Source organism: Malus domestica, chromosome 09 (genome assembly GCF_042453785.1).
Source record: "Malus domestica chromosome 09, GDT2T_hap1".
Taxonomy (NCBI): Eukaryota; Viridiplantae; Streptophyta; class Magnoliopsida; order Rosales; family Rosaceae; genus Malus; species Malus domestica.
In genome coordinates, this window is record NC_091669.1 from 7,484,070 (window position 1) to 7,496,642 (window position 12,573).

General features: G+C 43.2%; 2 protein-coding genes across 2 annotated transcripts; one reads left to right on the forward strand and one right to left on the reverse strand.

The window, feature by feature from the left end:
• Nucleotides 1-5,200: 5,200 nt before the first annotated feature.
• Nucleotides 5,201-6,112, reverse strand: LOC139198549 (uncharacterized). Its single transcript, XM_070827441.1, has one exon. It carries the CDS (start codon nt 6,110-6,112, stop codon nt 5,201-5,203), a length of 912 nt encoding a protein of 303 aa, XP_070683542.1.
• A 4,259-nt stretch (nt 6,113-10,371) lies between these two features.
• Nucleotides 10,372-12,562, forward strand: LOC103442599 (uncharacterized). Its single transcript, XM_008381406.4, has 3 exons — nt 10,372-10,613; nt 11,606-11,685; nt 12,161-12,562. The coding sequence occupies exons 1-3, from the start codon at nt 10,500-10,502 to the stop codon at nt 12,228-12,230; spliced, it is 264 nt and encodes an 87-aa protein (XP_008379628.1). The 5' UTR covers nt 10,372-10,499; the 3' UTR covers nt 12,231-12,562.
• Nucleotides 12,563-12,573: the final 11 nt, after the last annotated feature.

The following is a 12,573-nucleotide window of genomic DNA, read 5'->3' on the forward strand; positions in this document are numbered from 1 at the left end:
CGCCGGATGATACCGCTGCTGAGAACATCAAGGCTGCTAAAGGTGTGACGACCGAGTAGTCATGAGATGTCCAAGCTATTGAAGAATAGTCTTCTAGGGAGCATTTAGGATTTTCTTTGCTTTCCTTTTTCGCTTGAACTCCTTCAGTATTTGCTAGTTGTTTATCAATTTTTTGCTAGAAAATTTAATAAACTTGCTTCCTTCGCTTTTCTTTATCTCCGCTTTTTTTTGTCCACGCCCTAACCTTTAGACCTTATAGACCAGTGGCAGGCGTGCTACTTTTCTATAAGCAGACAGACTTGCATAGCCTACGCAGTCGTAGGTATTGGTGTAGAACTTTGCAAAGTTGTTAGCCATTGGGTTGGCAGCCGGATGCCTTACTTACAGAAGCAGACAAGTCCGCGTAACCACTAGGCTGCTAACCTTGACTTTCTCCAATTCCGTAGGTTGCGTAGCAAGTATCACAACACTTTAGGACTTGGTGTAGGTTGTTCCGCACTTGGCAGAGGTAAAGCTTATCGACTACGTAGCATGTCGGTAGTGGATAAAACTTCGTATATACGTGCTAGCTTGTTTAACCTTTCACAAGAATGTATGGTTGTATAAGTCTAGTGCGGCTTTACTGCTCGAATGGCAAGCCGTAGGCAGTCTTCCAGAATCCGTAGGCTACCTTAGTGCACTTGGTAGCAGCTTTAGGTTTCCAGGGCAGCCGCCCGTTGGGTGTGCTGCATAATGTGCCCCCTCCGTTTCTAGGGCCCGGTTCCCTGCGGATTAAGCCAATAGACCCATAATCCTTCAGCTAGCTAAGCCTTGAAAAAGACCATTGTGGCTGCTTCTAGGAATCCCGGCGCAAGCCATCATGCACCTAGTTATACTAGGGCAGCCAGGCTCATCCACGTCTGGATATTCGGAGTGTTGAGTTCATCTCCCCGCTTTGGAGAGCATAGTTGGTCCCTCGGGGGGTGCAATTCCTGCAGTAAGTCTCAAATGGGGGTGTGATCTTCTTTTGAAGTACATGAGAAGATAATTTGTTGTAAACATGTAATCGAGCCAAGTTACAAATTATTTCTAAATTCTTTATTGAAAAAATGAACAAAATGAGCAAATAATTTGGCTTGAAAAAACTGCATGATGATTGGATAGTCTTCGGCTTTCGAGAGGGCGCCCGTTGAGCTGCTTGAGTCTTCGGGTCTTGATACAGCGGGAAGTCACACATGGTATTTCCTCAAATTGTAGGCATTCCATTGCTTCTCGATCTCTTTATCATTCATGGTAGCAAGAGTGTAGCTACCCTTGCCGCCTACTCTGCTGATCTTGTAAGGACCTTCCCATATAGGATCCATTTTTTTTGAACCTTCTCTGCGGGCAGTGATGAAGGCCTTTCTTAAGACTAGATCTCCGGGTTGGAATTGCCGGATCTTAGCCCTTTTATTATAGCTGGAAAGGAGCTGCTGCTGGTAGGCTGCGATGCGGGTGATGGTCTGCTCGCGTTTCTCTTCTGCCAAATCTAAGTCTGTGGCCCTTTCTCTACTGTTCTGCTCAATGCTTGGCAGAAGAGTGTTGATGCTTGGCACGATGATGTTGGGAGGAATGATTGCTTCCGAACCAAACGCCAAAGAAAAAGGAGTTTCACCGGTTGCTCGTCTTTTGGTGGTGCGATATGCCCATAAACATCCCGGGAGCTCATCTGGCCATTTTCCCTTTTTGTCAGTGAGGGATTTCTTGAGGCAGTCGAGGATCGTCTTGTTGGATGCTTCGGCCTGCCCATTGCCTTGAGGATATCTTGGTGTGGACATGTGTTGTTTGATGCCATATTTTTTGAAGAACTTTGCCAAATCTTTTCCCACAAATTGCGGGCCGTTGTCAGTGACGATGGACTGCGGGATGCCAAATCGGCAAATGATGTTCCTCCATATGAAGCGCTCTATGTCTGTCTGAGTCGTGGTCGTCATGGGTTCTGCTTCTACCCATTTGGTGAAGTAATCGGTTGCCACGATCATCATGCATCTGCCCCCCGTAGCAGGTGGCATAGGCCCTACCAGGTCGATTGCCCATTGCATGAATGGCCAAGGACTCGTCTGTGGGTGTAGCTCACTAGCAGGTAGCGCTGGTACTGGTTTGTAGCGTTGGCAGTGGTCGCACTTTTGTACTAACTCCTTAGCATCTTGGTGCATGGTAGGCCAGTAGTAGCCTGCGTTAAGAGCCTTCTGGCTAATGATCGACCTCCAGAGTGATTCCCACAAACGTCTTCGTGGATTGAGCTTAGAACCTTTAAGTCATCGGGAGGTGCTAGGCAACGGAGATGTGGCCCGGTGTAGGACCTTCGAACGAGAATACCATTCCACATATAGTAGCGTGCCGACTTGATTTGGAGTTTTCTTGACTCCAATCTTTCGGTGGGTAGTGTGCCGTTGACCAAGTAATCTATAATAGAACTTTGCCAAGTGGGAGTTACACTAACCTGCGACACTTCGGCAATCGGCTCTATCTCTATGCTTGGCCTATCTAGATATTCCACCGGAATTGAGCGTTTAAATTAGTGGTCAAGGATGGAGCCTAAACCAACTAGTGCATTCGCATGGGCATTGTCCGCCCGCGGAACTTGAGTGAGAGTGTAAGTCTGAAACATCTCAAGCTGCTGGCGTACTTTCTCTAAGTATTGTGCCATCCTTGGGTGTTTTGCCGTGTATTCCCCAGTAGCCTGGCTGGTGATTAGTTGGGAATCAGAATGAATTGCGAGTTTCTTCATCGCTAAGTCTTTTGCCATTCGGAGGCCTACTAGTAAAGCCTCGTACTCTGCTTCGTTATTGGATGCTTTGAAACCTAGAGTGATCGCCTACTCGAGCATCGAGCCGTCTGGAGTAACAAGGACTACACCTGTTCCCGAGCCTTTATAGTTAGAGGCTCCGTCGACATGCAAATTCCAGAAGTCTTTATCGGATGGAGCAAGCGTGGCTGAGGTGCTCTCGGCTGCTTCTGGGGCATCGTTGGGCCGTTCTGTTGCGTCGCCTAGGCTAGGCGTGAATTCTGCTACGAAATCTGCCAAGGCTTGGGCCTTTATCGCTGTGCGAGGTCGGAAAACTAAACCATATTGGCCAAGTTCCAATGCCCATTTCATCACTCGTTGCGAAGCGTTCGGACCATGTAATATTGATCGTAAGGGATACTGAGTCATGACAATGACTGTATGAGCTTGAAAATATGGTCTAAGCTTTCGAGCCGCAACAACTAACGCCAAAATTAATTTTTCGATCTTCGGATATCTTGTTTCCGCATCGAGAAGAGCTTTAGAAGTTTAGAATACCGGCAGTTGGGCCCCCAGCTCTTCTCGTATGAGGGTAGAGCTCACCGCTACTTCGGAGACTGCCAAATAAATATATAAATCCTCCGCTACTTCCGGCTTGGATAGTAAGGGAGGTGACGTGAGATACTCCTTCAAGTCTTAGAAAGCTTTTTCGCACTCTTCATCCCATTTATCTCTTTGTACCCTCTTGATAACTTTGAAAAAAGGCTTGCATCGATCGCTGGATCGTGAGAGGAAGCGGTTGAGGGATGCTGCTCGTCCGATCAAGCTTTGGATCTCTTTCAAAGTAGTTGGAGACTTCATCTCTAGGATTGCTCGGATTTGCTTGGGATGTGCTTCAATTCCTCGTTGGGTTACTAAGTACCCTAAGAATCGGCCTGAAGATACTCCAAATGTGCATTTGGTTGGGTTGAGCTTCATCTTGTACTTTCTAAGGATATTGAAAGTTTCTGCCAGGTTACGAATATGATCTGATCGCTGCTTGCCCTTTACCATGATATCGTCGACATAGACCTCCATGGTTACCCCAATTTGCTTTTTGAACATCATATTTACTAACCTTTGGTAAGTGGCTCCCGTGTTTTTGAGGCCAAATGGCATGACCTTGTAGCAGTAAGTACCTCGCTCTATCACGAATGCGGTTTTCTCCTTGTCCAGCTCATACATGGCTATTTGATTGTAACCGGAGTATGCGTCTAAGAAGCTAAGCAGCTGGTTCCCAGAAGTTGAATCTATTAATAAATCGATCCGGGGGACAGGATAAGGGTCATTTGGGCATGCTTTGTTGAGGTCAGTGTAGTCTACGCAAACCCTCCATTTGCCCTTCTCTTTCTTCATGACTAGTACGACATTAGCAAGCCACGCTGAATGTGCTACCTCTTCTATGAACCCGGCTTCCACTAGTTTGTCGATTTCTGCCTCAATGATCACTACTCGTTCGGGTGCAAAATGTCTTCTTTTTTGGATTACCGGTTTGGCAGTAGGGTTGACGTGCAGCTTGTGGCAGGCCACCTTGGGGTCAATTCCGGGCATGTCAGATGGTGACCATGCGAAGACATCTCGGTTTTCCCTAAGGAAAATTGTGAGTTCTTCCTTCTCGTCTGGGCTTAGTCGTGAGCCAATTTTAGCCGTCTTTTTCGGCTGCTGGGGATCAAGAATGATGTCTTCGGCATCCTCTTCGGGTTTCCATCCTATTTCGTCTACTTGGGTGCCATCTTTTCGGTCCTCCTGCTGTAATTGCTATTTGGTAGCTTCTTTGTCCTTTTGGACTTCGGTAGCCTCTACGGGGGTAAAGGTCTTCTTCTTTGATTCTTTCAACATTTGCACAGTGCATCGTCGGGATGAAACCTGGTCAGACTTGATCTCTCCGACTCCTCCTCCCGGGATGCGGAATCAGATTTTTTTATACTTGACGGAAGTGACGGCATCCAGCTTGATCAACCAAGGTCTCCCAAGAATCCCATTGTAGGGAGACGGGTCACTTACGATCGTAAATGTTTGCTTTGAGACGACTGGCGGTGTTTTTACGTCAAGTGTGATATGACCGATGGCAGTTGAGGTATGTCCGTTGAATCCAGTAAGTACTTCTGCCCGGCGTATGATTGTACTTTCTAGGCCCATCTTTTGAATGACAGAAAGTTGAAGTAGGTTGACTGCACTTCCATTGTCAACCATCATCCTGTCGACTATAGCATGGGCTAGTTGGACAGATACTACTAATGCATCGTCGTGTGGGAAGTCAACTCCTTCCGCATCCTGTTCCGTGAAGCCAATGATAGGTCCAGGTTGGGTATCGACTGCTTGAACTTGTGAAATTAGTAAAGCCTGCTGGATCTTCCTCTTTTTGGAGTTATTAGTGGCCCCCAAGTGCTTGGATTGAGCGAAAATGCCATTGATTCAAATCATCTTAGTTGGTGGCTCCTCATCTCTGTCTGTATTCCTTTTTGGCTGCTCAGCTGGCTTGTCCAAATATCTATAGACTTTCCCTTCTTTCACGAGTTTCTCTAGGTAGTTCTTCCAAGTGAAGCAGTCTTTAGTTGTGTGACCAGGACCTCGGTGGAATGCGCAATACTTGGTGTGGTCCAACTTGGAAGTATCTCCTTTTGACTGTTTCGGCAATTTGAACCATGGTTCATTCTTGATGTCACGAAGGATTTGATGAATCGGAATTGAGAATTTAGAATAGTTATTGGTTATCAGGCCTTCTTTGGTTGTGGGTCGATCCCTGCGCTTGACCTCCTGCCTGCCCTTGTTGGGTTGCTTTTCATCCTTCTTTTGAGCAGCTGTCAACTCTTTTCGAGGCTGTTCGGGAGCCTTTTCTGCTTGTCGAGCCTCGCCCCAAAGTGCATGCTTATCTGCCAAAGCAAAGGAATCTGCTAGAGTTAGGTCTTCTTTCATGATCATTTCTCCAAACAGTGGGTGGTCTGCTGGTAGTCCTTTTTGGAAGGCTGCACTTGCTATCGAGTTATCGCATCCGACGATCTTCGCCTTCTCTGCTTTGAATCTCTTCACGTAATCGCTAAGTGACTTTTTTGGGTTTTTCTTTACGTTGAACAAGTGATCGGACTTTTTCTTGATCGAACGATAAGATGAGTATTCTTTGGTGAAAACCAAGGAAAGATCATCAAAATTCCGGATGGATCGTGCCGGCAAGGTATGAAACCAATCTTGTGCCTCACCTTGTAAAGTAGTGGCGAATATTTTACACATAAGGGCATCATTATTCCGATAGAGGACCATCGCACTTCGGTAATGCTTCAAGTGTCTTTCGGGATCCCTATCTCCTTTGAAAGATGTGAAGTGCGGCATGCTGAACTTGCGCAGAGGCTATGCCTGCTCGATTTCGTCCATGAAAGGTGACCTACTTATGTTGGACATATCTCGACCTAGTGCTTCATCAACCATTTCGTTGCGTCGGAAATCACGCATCCGTTCATTGAAAAACCTTTCTACCTCTTCCTGGATTTGTCTTTGTTGGGGTAGCGGAGTCTTCGGCTGCCCCTGGTCTCGACCTACCGGTCTAGGCTGCTCCTCTACGCACTCAGCTCGTCTATGTCGTGGTTGCGGTGTATGAGATGGATTCCTAGTAGGCGAAGGATTTTACAGGCTGCCAGTTGAACTAGAATCGGACTGAACGATTGTTTCCTTCGGTTTGTCAGGCTGCTTACTCCGATGTGATGTGAAGGATACTCTTTGCGGGCCTAGCCGCGAATGAATACTTTGTCTGGAAGGCTGCCCATGTTGATTATTAAAGCGTGGCCCCAACCGTGAATGTACACTTGCCCTTGGGCCTAGTCGAGAGTGCACGCTCCTCCGTGCGCTAAGACGGGAGTATATGCTATCTCGGGGGCCAAATCGAGAGTGTGCACTACCTGAATGCTCCATTTGTGGTTGGTTAAGTGGCTGCTTTCCAGGACGTTGCTTGAGAGGTTCCTTGCCTGCCTTTGTCCTACTTCGGGATATTTCATCTGGGGTACGTTGGATCTCAGTGCGTTGCAAAAGTTGATTCACCAAAGTTGTTTGTTGTGCAAGGGCACTCGTCAACTCTATGACTTGTCGGGACAAGTTTTGTTCGCCATTCGGATTAGAAGAACTTGGGTGGAATGCACCTCCTTGAACAATAGAAGGGTGATTGGCTCCAAGTACTAGATTTGAGTTGGGGAATGTCAAACCTGCGGAGAAATGTGGTGAAAATGCCCCAGCCTCGATGATTGGTCCGGATGGTTGAGATTGTCCCGGGCCGACTTGAGCAGCTTGGGAAACCTTGAGAGCAGGCTGGGTTGCCGGAGCAGGCTGGATCACGGGAGCAGGCTGGATCAGTGGAGCAGGCTGGGTTGCATGAGCAGGCTGGATCACGGGAGCAGGCTGCTCAGTGCGTGGTGCATGCGAATGCGAAGTTTGGGCTTGGGCCCGTGCAAACTTGGATGGCACGGCTTGGGCCACGGTGGAACCTCGTGGTGGTGGTGCCACTCTGCTTACGACCATATTTTGCCTCGTGGATCTCCGCAATCCCATTTCTTGAGTATTTGAATTCTCACTTATGGTATTTTCTAAATTTCTAGCCATTATATTTTTCTTATACGTTTTATCAAAGAACCTTTGCAAGTAAAAAAATCTATAAATAAGAACGTATGAAAAATATTCAAATGGACTAGAAAATGAAGAAAAAACCTTTTTGCACGAGAGTCTTTTACGAGTATGGATTTCAGCTCTCAATGAAAGTACCAATTTGTGGATGCAAATTTTCACCTCTTCGATCTTGGACGATTTTGCACCTACAAAACAACTAGCACCTTAGGTTAAGGCCAAAAGCCTCACGCGCCCACGATGAATGGGGGGGGCTTTGGCCGAAGAACCTCCGATGCCAAAGTTAGAATTTTAGAGAGAAATAGTGTTTAGAGTGTTTTAGAATTTTTGCAAGAGGTTTGGAATGAGTGTTTGGTAAAAATGGGTGACTATTTATAGGACTAAGTTGGTCCACTTTTTCAAGAAAGTGGCCGGCCCCTTTGTGTGTTTTTTGGTGAATTTTGTGGTTTAATTAGTCACTTTATTTGCTAATAAAATATGATAGAAATAAATGGGAAGTTACCAAATTGAATGACTAGCTTTATTTGGGTAATAAAGTGGAGGAAATCAGAAAAGGTAAGGAAAAGAAGGGAGGGAATGTGGCCGGCTACTAGGTGGGAGTTTTATGTTTTATTTTAGGTTTAATTAGCCAATTAATTGGCTAATTAAATATGAAAGGAAATGTTTTAGTACTTTATGGTATTGATTGGCTAATAAAAGTGAAGAAATGATGGAAAAGGTAGAAAAAAGGTGATGGATTAGGTTTTGAATGGGATAGCCGGCCCTATACTATTTTTTAGGTTTGAGTGGATGTTTCAAATTGATAATTAAGGGACGATTTTAGGAGATATGGGAAGAATATATTATTTAGATAATTAATTAACTAAATAATATATTAGAGAAATTAAGTTTTAGAAATAATTACCTAAAATAAGATAATTTGGAATTGGTTACCTCTTCTGGAGCATTTTTGAATTGGTTGAGGATGATTACCCACTACTTGCGCGTAGGAATCCCGGTATGCCTCAAGGGTATTTTTGTCCTCTTTCGTTCAAAAGTCCACGTGTCGCCTAGTGAATATTTTTGGCTCCACACGTGCCGTGTGAAAGAGTTTTCTACGTGACATCTGTTGCTCCTATGGTATAAGTCTACAGGCATAAGGAGACTAAGAAGATTTTTGCCGAAATATATTAAAGATGATATCGGTTGTTTTGATATTGTTTTTGGAGTATAGTTGGGAAAGGACTCTTTTGGATTGGCGGTCAAAGAAACTTGGCTATAAATACAAAGCGGCAAACAACGAAAAAGGCTCTCTCCAACTCAACACACAAACTGCCATGCGCAAACTCTCGCTCTACGCAAAATCTCTCAACAACCTTGAGATTTTTATTTTCTTTTTCGCCAACACATCTTCAGTTTGGATAAACATCACTGTGAAGGCAACCAGCAAACATCTTCAGTTTGGATAAACAGCACTATAGCCATAGAATCAGCCGACCGTGAAACACTTTTAGTTTGGATAAACAGCATTGCGTCAAGGCCGACTGGTTATCTATCCAAGTCTCTGTCGAGAAGGGTTTTCGAATCCTTATTGGCAGAGGTCATCTCATGAACCTTCTCGGCGAAGTGAGGTGTTACAAATCACTAGACTCAGTGCGTTGAACGCCAAGTTATTTTATGATTGGATACTCACAAGTTGGATTTAGAGTTTGACATTCTGACGGCCGAACCACATTTCCGATTAAGATGTATATCTGCTTTGAATACTTGTGTCCATATAGTATGGTGTCGATTCAGCTTGCTTATACTCTTACGAATATAATCACAGTGACTGAATCCGACACCGACGATTTGTGAACTTTTTAGAACTAGTAGCCTTGTCTTCAGGCTCTAGAACCAGAAGGCCGATAATGTTCCTTCCTCAACCGCAATTGCAAGATCGAGAAGTCAGCAGCGCACCCAACGCAACATCAACATATTTTACTCCTCGACTGAGCTCGGCCGACGAGTTGGCACATCCCGCATCAACTGAAGGACGTAGTTAGTTCATTAGTTACTCAGCCTGCGCGCCACGTAGGCTTGGTAGTTTTTAGGGTCAACAAAAGGTCTCTGAAACTCAAATAATCAAAAGTGATCAAAAGTCACATTGCCCCATGAAACTCAAAAGTCTTCAATTTACTTCATTTTGATCTCACTTTGCCCTCTATAACTCAAAAGTCACCACTTTACTCCTTAAACTCAAAATTCGTTTCACTTTGACTTGTGGACTCTCTCTTCTCCCTGAAACTTATAGTTTGTCTCCTAAAACATATGTGAGACTCAATACTCAATAAGACTATGCCACATATGCAATAAAGTTGATTACAAATTTTCATTATGTGTTAACATCCAACAATCAAAGAATATTAAGTTTAAAAGAAATTGAAGAGTAAAAAATGATAAAAAAATTGATTAGCCGCGCACCCAATTAAACTCACATAAGATTTAACATATTTAAGGCAATGTGGAGCAAATTTTGAGTTTTATATAGATGACTTTCAAATTTCAGGGGGTAAAATGGGATCAAAATCGATTTTCAGAGGGCAAAGTAAAGCAAACTTTGAGTTTTAGAGAGTAAAGTGAAGACTTTCAAATTACAGGCAGCAAAATAAGATCAAAATCAAGTTCTAGAGTCGTAGATAAAAAATGGGGTGTGCTATCCACACACCCCTTTTTACTTCTCACACATCCTTGTTAATTTTTATCCGTTGATTTTCTTCAATTCATCCGATCCGACGGCCGAAAACCAAAAAAATGTGGGAGAAGCCACACACCCCTAAAAAATAAGGAAAACTAATTAAAAGGGTTTGGAAACTTTGAGTTTTAATGATAAGGATAAAATAAAGGGTAAAGTGAATAGTACCATAATTGATTTTTTAGTGTAAAAATGTGGTTTTTCGTTAAAGTAAACAGTACCGGGAGCTTTTCGTTAAAGTTCCCTAAAAAATAAGCCATAATAAAATGAAATTACATAATGAAAAGCACTCTCCAATGAAGAGAACGACGCCGTACGGCCAGTTGTCTTATTATAGAATCGGGACCGAAAGAGCAAACGACTGAAGATTGGGCTGCACACATTTTACCTTTAACGATGAGCGAGACTCGACCGGTGCCAAGGAGAGAGAGCCCATGGGGGAGGCCGGAGGGAGATCATCGCGAACCGAAGGCCCACCGCTGCAATGACCGGGCGGAGGACGTGATCCAGGTAACCGAAAACCCTCTGTTAATTTTTCTCAAAAAATCGAAATTAACATCTCTTATGCTTATGCAAGAATTGAGATATTCAGCTACATTTATGCACAACTTTCAGTTAACTTAATTAAATTATTGAACTTTCTTATTATAGGAATTAGATTCAACATTGGGTAGGGATTTAATTGTTGTTCTTATTGCTCTGTGTTTGTGGGTGAGCTTGGTTGAAATGTTTTGATGAGTTTTTGGGAATGAAGAATTGAAGGCAAGTGATTTCCAGCTGAAGAATACTTTCGCCTGATCGCAAGTGATGGATTTAATTGTATGGTTTTGAGTTTAATTGTGTGTTTGTGCTTTGTATAAGTTGAATTTTCAATTGAAATAATGGGAATTTCGCTTTTGAAAGAATTTGGTCATCCATCAAGGTTGAATTTAGACCTTATAGTTTAAGATCCCGCTAAAGTTATAGTAACCAGTGAAACAGACCAAAAGGTTTTGCCTTTTTCCCCCAATGGATCACAATGTTTGTACTTCAGGATTAGTCTAAAGATGCTGAATGTGGAGCAGGAACAAATAATAATTACATGACATAAAAATGAAAAAACAACACTAGCATAGTACATCGGCAGTGAGGGGGTTGTAGATGGTTTGTGGAAGTGAGGAAAGAAGAAACTCACAATTAAGAAGATTATTTGTAATGCTGAAAGTGTCTTCACCAAGTCTTTTTATTTAAGCTTGATTTTGGTGATATTCAGTGATAATCGGGTTGACACAGGACTTGGAGAGTATGTGATGATCTCTTTCTAGTAGTAACTTTGAAAGTTTTCAACTTCCCTTGCTTTGTGTAGTTGCTGCCAGAAAAATAATGTTAAAACAGCCTGAATACTTTCTAACTTTTGTTCTCTGCTACCGAGGATCCTAAGCAGTTTGAAAAATTTCTAGATTATCAACATTAGTAATTTTTCGTTCCTATTTGTTAGTTCATTTTGCCTGTTTCTTGTGTAGGCTTGTTTCGAGGGAAACCCATTTAAGACTGTTCCAGGGCCATTTAAGCTCTTCTGGCAGTGCATGCGATCAAAACCCGGGTATGATTGACCTTTAAAATGCTGCCCCAGTGTATACAACAATGACACCTTGATTTGAGGGATCTTTTGTTTATATATATATTCATAATAATGTCACGTAATGATGCATCTGTTACTAAATTCAATATGCGCTCGTTTGGTAGAAAGGATTTGATTGGAAGAGATAGCTTTCAAAATTCAAAGCATACTGAAGCTAGATGAGAATGATTTTCATCTTGAGGGGATTAGAAGAGGATTAGACATGAAGAAAACTTCTCCCTTCTAATCCTCCCATTTTGGGGAGGATTGGAATGAATGACATTTCTTCTCGAGTAATCCTTCTCCTACCTCTAACTTGGTCCCAGTTTTTCATTTCTTCATTCAATATACCTTGAGAATAGTGTCTTATCCATTACAATCCAATCATGCATTCCAAACGAGGCCTACATGTTATACTCCCTTCTGTGATTCCTGGAGCATTTGTGTTGTTCTGCAGGGAAGAACCAACAGAGCCATTTACATATTTGCAGCTGGATCCCCCAACAAGAGAGGTGAAACTTGAGTGAAGCCGCCTTTGTTATCGGAATCAATATTCGTTCTTAGGTTGGCCCATTGTCTCAAAAATTCCAATTTTTGCTATCTTTTCTCTGTATAATATAATATCGGAACGCAACTAAGACTACGGCTTCCAAGGCAGTTGAGTTCATCCGCTTATTTGAGCCATCAACTTAATGTCATCTTTTCTTATAATATAAGCATTTGTGGTGGTTCTTTTCTGCACTGGAAGTGTAACTGTCGTTCAAACGATTCAATAGTGTTGTCTGCCGCACTTTATCAAGTGCCGGCTATTCTTTATCTGAAAGGCTAAAGAAATCTAGATGCTGTTCTTGTCATGAAATATGCAGATTT